The sequence below is a fragment of the Chenopodium album genome, chromosome 12, assembly GCF_948465745.1.
Source record: "Chenopodium album chromosome 12, dcCheAlbu1.1, whole genome shotgun sequence".
Lineage (NCBI taxonomy): Eukaryota > Viridiplantae > Streptophyta > Magnoliopsida > Caryophyllales > Amaranthaceae > Chenopodium > Chenopodium album.
The window spans coordinates 42,051,699-42,065,987 of NC_137845.1; the positions used below are offsets into that span (position 1 = coordinate 42,051,699).

Here is a 14,289-nt window from a genome sequence, read left to right on the forward strand (position 1 = left end):
GCGACAGATCCTGTCGCCAAGCGACAAGGTTGGTTTTGCGGCGACAGCGTGGAGTTTTATTCTTAATTAAATTCTACCTATTTCCGGACTGTTTTCTTATAAATAGGGTTCTGAACCTCCGTTTTCAATCATCAATCAATTACAATCAACAATCATCAATTCTCAATCCACAATCAATCTATTCTCTAAATTCTCTCTAGCTTTTCACAAACAAAATTCTGCATACACGAGATCTAGAAACACCTAGCCAAGTTCGAAGTTACCTTTGCCCTAGACGTGAGAGGTTATAATTCCTGAGGGTTTGGTCCCAAATCTCTATTTCAATTATTTAATTTAATTGTTTGATTTTATATTTTCCTTGAAGTTACTAACGTGTGTATTTTGTTATTAGAAAGAGATACGAGGCATCAAAGTATGTAGTCTTATTGCTCTATTCTTGTATAAAGCATGTTTATTATTTATTAATTCCTAGCATCATGTTAGGATGTTATTTTTGCTTTCTAGTATCATGTTTAGGGTGTTTCATATGCTTTCTAATATCATATCAATATCATGTTAGTATCATGTTAGGGCTAAAGCTTTGATCTTTGATGTTTAGTGACATGCTAGGGTTTGTTATTAATCTTGTTAGTATCATGCCTAGGATCTTGCTATTATTATGCTTTAACATGATTATTTTAATTATGATTGTTGTTATGATTATTATGATGATTATTATGTTGCTTGATATATTGTTATTGCTTGATCACGTCTTTTATGCATGTTTAGAGGGAATTTGTACTTGTAATCACGCTTAATAAGATAATTAATAATCTTGTTTAGGGTTAATTTGATTATGATTCAAGTGATCGCCAATAATAGTTTTCTTGTGCATTAAATTCAACCAACATAGATAAACAGGTTTAGGGTTAACCTATTGATTGCATGTTAGTTAGAAAGCGCACATGAATACGAGAAGGATAAAGTAGAGGCCTATTTAGGGCAGGTTCAATCTCTTTTAGGTTGGATTTGTACCTTCATACCCGAACCCTATTTGGTTCAAGACCTTTTGGAGTTGACGATCTCATGGATTGTTAAGGGGTGTAACTTTCACTCTATGAACGGTTTACAAGTTCCTAAAACTTGTTGGCGACTCTTTTGCTCTAGCTTCCTTCCCTTTGGACGCCACCATGCTTAAGTGTATGATACTTGTTGGCGACTCTTTTGCACTAATCTTTATTGATGATCTCATTTATGATGAATGATGCAAAGAACAGAGAAGAGAGAATGTGTCAAATGAAAGAGAAGAAAGAAGAGAGAGAAAATATCGAATGTAAAAGGAGAGAGAGCAAAGCGAGAATTGAGATCAAAATTATTACTCCGTATTATGAAAGTGAAGAAAGAGGATCATAAAAAAGGAAAGAAATTTTAAGGAAGAAGACTACTGTCGCGTTTCATTTAGTATTAGTTGCGTTGAGGGGTGATGCAGCTAGTTTAGCTACATAAGCATGTAGCTAGGAATTTGTCATCATATCATATTAGAAGAAATAAGTTTAGATCAAATCATATTATATAAAATAAATTCAGAACAGATCAGATCAACAAAAATAAAGTAAACTAATCAAACAAGGCCTTAAAAGCATATTATTGCACACCCTTAATTAGTCGGTGTTAATTAAGCCATCTCGAATTTCGATCTACAGATCAAATCGGCCAAAATAAAGTGAACTATGAACAAAAACAAGGCCTAACAAGCAAACTATTGCACACCCTTATACTCTTATAGTCGGTGTTAAGTAGGCATCTCGAATTTTCCATCTGCAGATAATCTTCATTAGCGTTAAAAAGCAGCGCGGCAAACGCACTATATATACGCCTCCCTTATTTTTCCATCTCTCTTTCTCTCTCCTTTCAACTCTGATTTCCATCTCTCTTTTTAATCTTCTTCGAACTCATCAATGGCGGATTCAACAGAAACCACCATCAAAACAACATACACAAATGAAGCGTCGGAAAGTTCTTCCGCCACTTCAGCTCCGCCGGAAAGCTCTTCCGACAACACAATCCCGCCGGAAATCAAGCCGGCAGAAGTTAAACGTTCTTGGGGCGACGAAGTTGACGACGAAGAATTAGCCGTCGATCAGCTTTCAATCAAAGAGAACCAAGACTTGGATGAGCCTGAAGATTCCAACATTAAAGCGGTACATCACTCCGGATTTGATCTTATTAGGGTTTTTCGATTTTTTTTTTGGGTAAATGTTGAAATTAGGGTTTGTTTATTGTTAAATTGTTGTGGAATAGGTTACAACGGGAGATACACCGTATACATCAGCGAAAAAGTTTGAAGATTTGAATTTGTCTGAGGAATTACTCAAGGGTTTATATGTTGAGATGCGATTCGAAAGGCCGAGTAAAGTTCAATCTATTACTTTGCCTATGATTTTGACACCACCACACAGAAATTTGATTGCTCAAGCTCATAATGGATCTGGAAAAACTACCTGCTTCGTTTTGGGAATGTTGAGTCGTGTTGATCCTAAGCAGCAAGCTCCTCAAGCTCTTTGTATTTGCCCCACCAGAGAATTGGTTATCCAGGTCGGTCCGAATCGCTTTAATGTTTGATGCTTTCAGCTTTGTTTTCTTTCATGTTTTTAGTTTAGTTAAAGGGTTTGCACATTGTTAAAGAAAACATGTGCTGTAATTGAATTGAAATAGAATGTAAATTCTCTACTTGCAGAAAATATAACCTCGAATTTTGACATCGTGCTTTCGATCAGTTTTATTTGCTGGGTAGTGGGCACAGCCTTTCAACTAATTGCTGCTGGTAAAAATGGTTCTTTTCACATTAAAGTGAGTAGAGCAGGAAAAGGGGTCTTTTAATCGGATATAAGTAGAGTATATTTTCATTTTCATATACTACCTCCGTTCAAAAGTTGCACATATTATGTAACGGAGGTAATAGTTTGTTTGTGCTGTTTATCTCATTTTGATGATTAATCTATCAACTCATATATTGATATTTCTGGTCAAATCCAAGTTATCAATCTAAAAGGATTTATAAAGAAACTGTTGAGTGACGTAGTAGTAAGGGGAAGTTTATGTTAATTAAAGCATTTAAAATCATCTTCCTTATATTTTTTGTTGATTGTGTTTTTTCTTTTGCTGAAAATTGCTTGGTTGGATGACAGAACTTAGAGGTGCTGCAAAAGATGGGGAAGTATACCGGAATTACTGCCGAGAGAGCAATCCCTGAAAATTTGGATAATCCAACACATACTCCGATTAATAAGCGGCCTCCAATAACAACCCAAGTGATAATTGGGACGCCTGGTACAATTAAAAAGTGGATTTCATTAAGAAAATTGTCTTTATCTTATATGAAGATCCTGGTGTTTGATGAAGCTGATCACATGTTAGCTGCGGTAATTCTTTTTTTATTGTTTTTTTAAGAACATATTTCTGTTATCCTGGTAAACTACTTGTAGTGATGATCATCCAATGGGTGTTAAACCTTTTGATTTGATGTGCTTGACCTTCTTGCACATGAATTATGGCTTTATGTTGTTATTTGTTAAGGTTCTGAATAAGAAAGTGAAGCTCAGATAATTTCTCTTTATGTTCCTTAATTTTGTTAAGGCTTGTTAGGTGAAGAGGACAAAAGCCTACCTTTAAAGCTAGGGCTACTCTGTCCCTTAATTCTGTTAAGGCTTGTTAGGTGAAGTGGACAAAGCCTACCTCTAATGCTAGGGCTACTCAATTATGTTTGTGATTTCAGCTGTAGAGTACACACTACCTGACATCATATAAGATGAAAGAGTTTGAAAGGTGATAGTGTTTCCATATGAAACAGCCCAATATTGTTTCTTGGATTGAAATATGGAGTTATGAAATTAAGCTTTCTAGTTAACCGCACCCTTCTTTTATTCATTTTTTGACAGTTTGCAGGGTTGAACAGCTAAGACTTGTCATGTAGGTAGTTTTGTTGAAAATTTTCCATTAATAGGACAAGGTAGGTTACTAGAGATGCTCCTCTAAGGAACTCTGAGTTGCAAAGAGAACATGGAGAGCCTGCAGGTTGTTAGTACTTGATTGTCTTGATTTTGTTATTTACTGGTTCAATACCATTGCAGTGTACTGGATTTGGATTTGTATATTTGTCTAGACTATAAGCTTAGTGTTCTTTTATGTGGAGTGAAAATCAGGTGGGTTAATTTCTTCATGCATCTGTTCATTATTGTTCTAGATAGTTTAGAATTTACAAAGCCTGTGGATAATATTTGTATTTTCACTTTTAGAAACATGAGTTAATTCACTTCTACCAGAATCCAAAAAATGAAATTTAATGAAATAAAAAGGAGCAAGAGAATTCAGTGTAGGTTTTATTCCTGCTTATAAAATAGGCAACAGGGGACTCCATTTTGTTGATAATATAGGATCATCTGATTTATGCAAGTGAATAGATTTTGTCGAGGCCTCAAGATGTATGTAACCTGCATGCTTTAACCTTGTGATGATTGATGGTGTTTGCTGCCTTTTCAGGATGGCTTCAAGGATGATTCTCTTAGAATTATGTCTGATATCAAGAAAAGTGCTCCTAAATGTCAGGTTTGTTGATGATAATTTACTGTTCTCTTGCTTCTGATGTTTTCTTTATCTTTAATTTTGTGGGCGATGTAGTATTACAAGTTAATGAAAGTATGGTCTATTCAAGATTATAAATTTGTAATTGTTGTGCAAGCAGTGATCTATTCAAGATTTTAAATTTATAATTGTTGTGCAAGCAGTGAAAATGTGCAAGGGGAGAAGTGGGAAGGGTGAATTCTCTAGGTCATAGTTTGCTCTCTTTTTTCTCTATATTTAATTTTTTTCCTAATTAATTATTGTTAGTTTGCTACCAATTAAACCTGATTTAATTTTTTTTTTTTGCATGCTGTTATTGAGTTTACTTGTTATTAGAATTGCTCTAAACTAATTTTCACTTAGCAAAGCTGATTGTGTCCACTGTAACTTTTTTTTTTTTTTTTTGGAAACCATTTGTGTCCACACTCCACAGTAACTAACTTTATCTTTAATCTTTTTCTTCTTATTGTGAAATGGGTACTCACCTCTGTCTTACTTCTTTTTCTTTTTTTTGGATTAGCTGACTATGTCAAAGTTCATAAGCCTTTTGAGTTTTTTTGTTCTGCATGGGCTGTATATATTATGTGTTTTGTTTGATTTAGTTGACTATTTTAATGATAATATTGATTCTATTGGACCTATGAACAAGTCTTGTCAATGCTTGGTCAAAGCTCATTCACTAAATAAAAGAACGAGGGTGAACAAAAATTTTAGGCTTAAATAATAAACAAGCCTAACTTGAAAAACCATGTGCTCGACTTGTTTAGGCTCATGAACAACTTGATTGTGTTTGACTATGCACTTGTTCGGTTTGTTTATGAACCCTTTAAAGTCTCGTTCAAGCTCAAAATTTTAAAAATTAAAAATAGAATAATTGCCATTATTTTATTTTTGTTAGGAATAATACATTATAGTAAATATCACAAGGATACCCAATGTACATACTTTCTCCCTTTTTTTAGATGTATCACAATCTATAAATAGAAGTTTCAATTTAGGTGCATCACTTTCCTTTTTAGCTAATAAATTCTCTCTTATATCACATGGGCCCTCTTTATTTTTTCTCACTATCTCTCTACTTCAAAATTGCTAGGAATGTAAAAAGTGACGTATCTATAGAACAGAAGGAAGTATTATGCATAGAAAATCCTAGATTTAGGGCTTTTAGGGTAGGAGAAATGAAAATAATAACCTGCATCTCTCAATTCACGTAACATTTGACTTTTTTTGCATTATTCATGTATGCCTTTGACCTTAATTTAGTACCTATAATATGTTTAAGGACCTTTTTGTTATAGAAATATCTTATATGTTCAAAATATTGTTAAAAAAAAACTTTTTATGTACCGTTCTATGTAAAAACACCTTATATTGGTACCAACAAAACTTGGGATTCTGATTGTTGCCAAAAAAAGTAGCCTAATTGGTACCTAACTAGTGCCAACTAAGCACTATGTAATTCCAAAGAGGAGTGGTGCTTACACCGAAACAAATTATATTATGCTACGACATAAGGTGTTTCATCACTAAACAATATTACATTACATATAATGTATTATTCTTACATATTTTTGGAATAAGGTATTTGACAAATAATCATGTGTAAAAATAAATGGCATTAATTTAATTATTGTTGGGTTGATCTTGATCATATTTTATAACACCAACTTGTTATAATTTTGTCAAAATATAAGTAAAATGATATTAATGATAAAAGTAGTATATGAGTAGTGTAAAAAATGAAATGTTTCAAAATTTTGAAAATATTGGTTAGTACAATGACGGATCTAGGAATTTGATATAGACCGGGCCGAATCCATAAACCTTGTTCAAAAGTTAACTTAACTTTTGATTTTTACGACAAAGAATATGAAAAAAAAAAATCCATAAATTAACTTTTGATTTTACAGGAGAGAATAATAATGAGAGATAAAAATATTTATAACTCCTTTAGCTACAAAAAAAGGGCAAAAGAAGAAACAAAATGAAAAAGGTTGATTGTCAAATGGAATAGTAGTACAAAGACATTTTTTAAAACGAGCAATAAACTAAGTAGGTTACTACTCCCTCCGTCCCTAAATTACATTCCTACTTTCTTTTTTGAGGGTTTCAAAATTAGATTCCTACTTTTCTTTTTAGTACGTAAATTTTTACCAAATTATCCTTATTCTCCAAATTTATTCCCCAAAATGTCCTCAAATTATCCCTATATCAGTATAATGTGGCATTACTTTAATTACTTTTCCGTTTGGCAATTAATGGTTGCAAAGAAATCATAATTTGATAGGTCCATGTGAACAATTGCAATCCACGTGCAGCACAATAAATGAATTTGATTGGTCCTTTTATTTTATATAAACAAATGTGATTGGTCCTTTTTATTTTCAAAGGATTGATGACATGTGCAGGTATTTAATATCATTCTGTTTTGTTTTATTCAAAGACAACAATAAATGTCTTGTAATTCCCATTATACGTTCTAATAATTGGTTTTAAGGTTACTCCAAGTTCTTTAATTCCCGTGTAAATTTAGAAATAGGAATGTAATTTAGGGATGGAGAAAATACTTGCTGGTATCAACTTTAGAACCTAGTCATTAATGATGTATGTTGAAACCAACTTAGCCAAGTTATCTTTCTTTAATTTCATTGCATCTCAACTACTACCTCCGTTTCATGTTATTTGCAACGATTTGACATATAGTAGAGAGGAAAAATGTCTTAATTGTTGTAAATAATATGAAACGGAGGTAGTATTTTATATTTTTTTTGGATCATGGGTCGGGCCGTGGCCTCTGTTGGCCACCGTGGATCCGTCCTTAGGTTCGTAATAGTATGAGATGTTAAAACCCTTTCCCAAAAATACTAAATTGTATAATTGAGTCTTGATTTGAGGTCATATCATTCATTTGTTTGGACATTGAATTCTATCTTGCTCATTTATTGTATTAAAAGCTTGTTTAGTTTGATCTAGCTTAGTTTGATCTGGAGCTTGGATTTGTAATGAGCTACTCGACAGTCTCGAACAGCAACAAAGCTTTAATTAGTCAAGCTCAAAAAAGAAATTTAAAAGCTTTGTTAAGCTTGGTGGAGCTGGGATTTTTTTTTTTTTTTTTTTTTAAAATGTTGCTTAAATATGCTAATTCTAGGGATGATTGTTTGGCTTTCATGTTGTAATTGTATCCACATTCTTTTATTTTCCATATAATAATTAGAATACATGTAACTATGTGTTGACTATTTTCTTCCACAATGACAAAATTTTCCTTCAAGGTGTTGCTGTTTTCTGCCACTTTTAGTGAATTGGTGAAGCAGTTTGTTACAAGAGCAATTCCAGATTACAATCAGCTTTTTGTCAAGAAGGAAGAACTATCACTGGAGTCAGTGAAGCAGTTTAAGGTTCGCTGCCCGGGTGAACTGGAAAAAATTCAGGTTGTTCGTGAGAAAATATTGGAGTTGGGTCAAAAGGTTGGCCAGACCATTATTTTTGTGCGTACAAGAAACAGTGCCAGCTATCTTCATAAGGCGCTTGTGGATTTGGGTTACGAAGTTACTACAATTCAAGGTGCTCTTTCTCACGAAGACAGAGATAAAATAGTGAAAGAGTTCAAAGACGGGTTAACTAAAGTGTTGATATCCACTGATGTTCTTGCGAGAGGCTTTGACCAGTCACAGGTGAGTGGTGTTATATATATTTATCTTATATTGTGTTGTCTTTATGCACCATGTCATGTAGGGTTCTTATTTATTCCATGCTGTAGGTCAACTTGGTGGTTAACTATGATCTTCCAGTGAAACATGATGTTAAGACAGAGCCTGACTGTGAGGTATATTTGCATAGAGTAGGACGAGCAGGACGTTTTGGGCGTAAAGGTATGTTTGTAATCTGTTTTTTCTCATGCTCCTTCATTGCTTTAAATGTACTTGTGTCTCTATTGTTATTTTTCAGGGTTTTGTGTATGATCTTGTTTTCTTTAATGTGCAGTCTTACTATGTATGGATTTATAAGGTTCAATTTGTCACAGCAAAATAAATCCTGTTGATTGTTGGATGTATAATTGTTACTCTGGTCATGTATATACCATCTTCCACTTGTGATGGATATGGTGTGAAACTTCTGGTTGGATATTGATTTAACTATAGGGCTAATTAAAAGCATATGGCTATTATTTTATCTATATTGCAGGTGCAGTATTCAATTTGATTTGTGATGAAAAAGACAATATGATTATGGAGAAGATTGAGAATCATTTTGGAACTAAAGTAGTTGAGGTAATTATAATATCATCTTTTATATTTTTGTATTCAAGATTTTGGTTGAAATTTTGCTCCAATGTTTTCACAATATTTCAAGTTAAAACACAAACCATAATTATTAATTTACATGGAAATTTTTGTGTCATTTCAAAAGGAAATTCCCAAAAAGGAATACGTGTCATATAATTTGAAACGGAGGTAGTATCAAATGGGGTTGTATTAGATTGGTAATAATGTGCGTTTTCAAATATGTAATTTCATTGTTTTTTTGGAAATATTCATGTAGTACATTAAAATCTTGATTTTGCCGTTTTTTGTCCCTATTTGTATCCGTGTACATATCTCGGTATCTCTATTGGTGCTACACTGCTACTTGGCATGGATGGACCCGACAAGTGCTCATATATTAAGGGTGACTTATATTCATTTTTTAGCTGGGAAATAATGATGTTGATGGTATCCTTTTATTACCAATCCCATTTACACGCTGTAAAACATAATATATGTGGAAATTCTCTCCTTGTTATGGATGATGTATGTATTCTATTATACTCGTACATTAACACTTTCTTCATATAAGAGCAAGAGGTGGCTGGCTTTGCACACGCCCTTCCCTTACCTATCTTTTCAACTTCTATCTATGGTGAACTAGTTGTATTTCGTTACGTTGAAGTATTGAGGCATTTACTTATATGTCGTGTTACCTCGTGCAGGTGCCTGATTTTAGAAGTGAGGCAGACTTTGAAGCAGCTCTTAAGGAAGCTGGGTTAGTTTGAGGTTTCAAGAGTGCAGTTTATTATGAAGAAGTGGAACTATGAACGATACCACCAGTGAGTTGATTTTATACCGATTTTATATTTTGTACCATAACTCATTCGGTCTTGTTCTTTTTGAGGCTATATGTAACTTATTGAGTCAAACAGTGAAATCTCTCAGTTGGTTATTGGCTGCATAATTTTCATGTCTGTGTTCTTAGCTTTACGGAGGATATATCCAATTGAGAACAGATGAAATGCAATTAAGAATTGGCTATGAAATATCTCTAGTTAAAGGAACTCTGTCTACTATTGCTGGAACTTTAGCTTTTGGGGTCTTTGGAATCGAGATTGTATGTGTACTAGTTCGACAGAGGTTTCGACAGTTTTTTTTTTCTTTTGTTTTTGTTTGTTTGTTTTTTTTTTTTTTTTTGCGGGTTTCGATAAGTTAACTAGTCTTAAACCCGTTTGTTTATTGCATTATTATGTTAATAATAATAATCATATCTTACCAGCATTTAGTTCTAAAACATTGGTTGATATAGTGGTTGTTTCTTGGATAAAGTACACTTTGGTTTGCCCTTAATCTATTGATTCTATTCCTCCGCTGTGTAATAATACACTTTTTCAAGAACCGAGCACGCTTTTTAGAGTCCATTGTCCATATCTACAAAGCTGGAATTTATAATTTTATAAATAAATTGAAAGATATACCTACAAACCCCTTTTTTCCAGCTAGCAAGTCATCTCAAGCTTTGTAAAAGCATCCAAGCAATTGGTATCAAATTAAACATATAAGGTAATCTCCTTGCCTACTTGTTGAAATCACAAATAAACAAAATTCATGGTTGATTATGAAATTCTATTTAGTTTTTAAGACCTTACTAATAAGCCTGAGATTATTTAGTGGAAAATGAATGAATGAATGAAAAGGCAAACCATAATCAGATAAATGTTTGCATGATGAAAAGTGGATGAAGAGAAAAAAAAAAAAGAAGAGGGGTCGTGGTTGTGGTTGTGGTTGTGGTTTGTGACTTATTTATTGGTGGTTAATTGCCAAGTTAAAAGGATGAAGTTTGAGTGGATAACATAGGAATTTTTCATCTAAATCTTATAATAATTCTGTTTCATAGATATAGCATTATTATAAGATCACCTCTTTAAGGTTATTTTTAAATTTCGGTTTTTAAAAGAGGTATCATAAACTGTGGGTTTGATTTAATTATGAATATGTTTAATGTACCTTCACTTTATCTACAACTATGCATTTTTCTAATCCCGCCAACCTCACGATAACTATCAAAGCAATTGAAAATAAATATTGCACAAGTTTAATTTGAAAAACATTGCATATACAACTTGATTGGCATTGAACATGTATAACTAACCACCAATTATATATACCGAAACATTAATCAACAGAAGAATGCACCAAAGGAAATAAGTTGTAGAAATTTTATTAAAAAAAGCTACACAACATAATTTCCTATAATTTATTTTATAAAAGTTTAAAAGTATATCTAGAGTTCTTTGCTATATATTGGTGTTTCAAAGCATTGATATAAAGAAATAACGATAAACGGAACATACAGTAGAAGTGGTCCAGTTTTAACTAACCTTAAGAGAATTTGCAGCCCAATTGAATGTCACTTTCACCGGCGCTCCAGTTTTTTTCTCTCTGCAAATTCAGGCAAGATAGAAAATTGGGACTTTGATCTTTAGGCTTATAATTAATGATTTAAAAAGATGTAAACAGTTTGATCGTATTCAACTTATCAAATTATGTGAGTACTAATGAGTTTAAGATGTCATGTAGTGAAAAATGTCTTTAGCCTCAATAAGTGCTACGATTACAGATTACACACCCTAAAGTTTTAATTTAGATACATACATTAAAGAATACTCAGTACATTAAACCAATATAATTCTATTGAACACTACCAATCTTCTACTATATATGTCATAGCAATTAATTTTGCAAATAAATTTTGTATTCCGTAGTAAATATACATGTAAGAGCTAAGATTACATTTTACCAATTCTATTGAACACTTTACCAATCTTATACCATATATGCCGTTTCAAACATGCAAATAAATCTTGTACTCCACATAAGGCCCTGTTCTCATCAGATTATTTTCAGTTCAGTTCAGTTCACTTCAGCTCTAATAAGTTCAGTTCAGTTCAACTCCTAATTTCCTTCTCCCATAAAATATTCATTTCAGCTCAGCCCAGTTCAGTTCAGTTCAGTATAGCTCTAACAGTCAGTTCAATTCAGTTAAGTTCAGTTCAATTCAGTTCAGTTCAACTTAGTTCAGTCAATGAGAACAGGCCTTAAATATAGATATAAGGGCTACCATTTATTTTTCCTTTCTTATTCATTGTTCAGCAATATACATGAAATAGAAGAAACAGACTTACCTAAAGAGAATCTGTAAAAAAAAAAAAAAAAAATTTGAACTTCACTTACTAATGATCCACAATGTATGACTTTTTTGTAAACAAAACATAGCAATTCTGTTAGATGTGGAGAAGACATTTTCATCATGCAAATGTGTAGGGAATATTTCAAGCATCCCACACTTGAGCCTCACTGTGATCATACACTTAAGTATGGTGGCGTCCAAAGGGAAGGAAGCCAGAGCAAAAGAATCGCCAACAAGTTTTAGGAACTTGTTACCCCTTCACGATCCATGACGTCGCTAACTCCATAGTTGTATGGAACCATGACTGGATATTCAGGGATGAAGGTACAAATCCAACCTAAAAGAGATTGAACTTGTCCTAGAAATAGGCCTCTACTTTATTCTTCTCATATTCATGTGCGCTTTCTGACTAACATACAATCAATATATTAACCCTAAACCTGTTTAATCTATGTTGGTTGAATATTAATGCACAAACAAAACTATTATTGGCGAAAACTATTATTGGCGATCACTTGAATTAAAACCACATTAGCCTAAATAAAATTATTAATTATCTTATTAAGCGTGACTTTAAATACAAATTTCCTTTAATCCTGCAAGAGAGGTCGTGATCAAGCTATAACAATATCAAGCAACATGATATTATATTGATACAACAAATCATCATAATTAAAATAATCAATCTCAAAGCATAATATTATTAGCAAGATCCTAGGCATGATACTAACATGATTAATAACAAATCCTAGCATGTCACTAAACAATAAAAAATCAAAGCTTTAACCCTAACATGATAGAAAAAATAGGAAGTAACCTAAACATTATACTAGAAAGCAATAAAAGCATCCTAACATGATAATAGGAATTAAAATAATCTAAACATGCTTTCTACAAAATAAAACAATAAAATTACTTTCTTTGTTGCCTCGTATCTCTTTCTATCAAAACAATACACACATTAGTAACTTCAATGAAAATATTAAATCAAATAATTAATTTAAATAATTGAAATAGAGATTTGGGACCAAACCCTTAGAAATTATCAACCTCTCACGTTTAGGGTGAAGGCAACTTCGAGCTTGGCTATGTGTGTCTAAGTCTTGTGAATGAGGAATATTGTATTTTGAAAAGGTTAGGCTTAGAAATCAAGAGAGAGAAGGAAAGAATAAGCTTTAACTTTTAGAGACAGAAGAGATGATGATTGTTGATGATTTGAAAACGGGGAAAAAAACCCTATTTATAACGACAAAAGTCCAGAAACGATCAGAAAAAGATCGAATTCGATTCGGAGTAAAACTACCTCCATCGCGGCGCGATGGAGCTGTCGTTTCGCGATGGTCAACACGTCAACTCAAAATCGTACGGAGTACTTAATTTAATTAAATTAGACTAACTAACGTCCGTACTTATCTTTTAAAAATCAAACTTAATCTTTTAAAATACTTGTTTTATTCCAAATAAAATTCTTTATTTTTCTAAAAGATATAATTATTAATCCTAATCCCACTAGAACTTCAAAAGAACCTTCTAGATTATTCTAGAAGCTTAAAGTCAATCCTAATGATTTTAGGAATAATAATTAATGTGCCCTCCACTTGATCATTGGGCCGTATATAAAACTCATTTTGAGCCCAATTTAGTATTTTGGCCATACCTTCCTCATTATTCATCGGAATTGGGCTTATAATATATCGTTGGAAAGCTCTTTTCGAGCCTAATCCAAATACACTATTATTGGATCCTTATCATGGACCAAACTAAATTGGACTAGACATTTTCCATAAATAGAGTAAGAAAAGAAATATTTTCAAAACCAGAAAGAAGTATTTTTTTAAAACGACCGCATCACAAGACCTTTCACATTTCACCTTGTTTGATAATCAAATAACATGAAAGATATTCATCCTTGGGTTTGGTTTTTGGGGAGACACAATCAGGTGTCTACAGAAGCCCCCACTTTGACTGAGTTTGGAGAAACATAAATTTCGAAAACAAAAGTCAAAGTAGCGATAGGGACGGAGAATGATTCAGAACGTTCTACAATCCTAAACTCATTCTTGTAACGCCGTTACCTGTAAACTAGCGTTAGTTTAAACAGATAAAAGAGCTAAGAAATGCGTATCTTGCACCATCGAGTACACGTATCTGGGATAACCGATTTTTTCCGCATTTGTGACGACCTTCCTCAAGCTAGGGGAATATCGCCGAAGACCACTTCGCTTGTAGCTGCCTTCATTTTTTTTGCTGTGA

General features: G+C 32.9%; 1 protein-coding gene across 1 annotated transcript; it reads left to right on the top strand.

The window, feature by feature from the left end:
- Positions 1 to 1,788: 1,788 nt before the first annotated feature.
- LOC145570527 (DEAD-box ATP-dependent RNA helicase 38-like) lies at positions 1,789 to 9,906 on the top strand. Its single transcript, XM_081629648.1, has 8 exons — positions 1,789 to 2,180; positions 2,281 to 2,574; positions 3,168 to 3,401; positions 4,519 to 4,584; positions 7,872 to 8,273; positions 8,360 to 8,471; positions 8,785 to 8,870; positions 9,569 to 9,906. Exons 1-8 carry the CDS (start codon positions 1,938 to 1,940, stop codon positions 9,629 to 9,631), a joined length of 1,500 nt encoding a protein of 499 aa, XP_081485774.1. The 5' UTR covers positions 1,789 to 1,937; the 3' UTR covers positions 9,632 to 9,906.
- Positions 9,907 to 14,289: the final 4,383 nt, after the last annotated feature.

Coding starts and splice junctions, on each gene's coding strand:
- LOC145570527 (XM_081629648.1), top strand. CDS start 1,938: ATGGCGGATTCAACAGAAACCACCATCAAAACAACATACACAAATGAA. Junction 3,402..4,518: donor CTGATCACATGTTAGCTGCG/GTAATTCTTTTT, acceptor CTGCCTTTTCAG/GATGGCTTCAAGGATGATTC. Junction 4,585..7,871: donor AAAGTGCTCCTAAATGTCAG/GTTTGTTGATGA, acceptor TTTTCCTTCAAG/GTGTTGCTGTTTTCTGCCAC.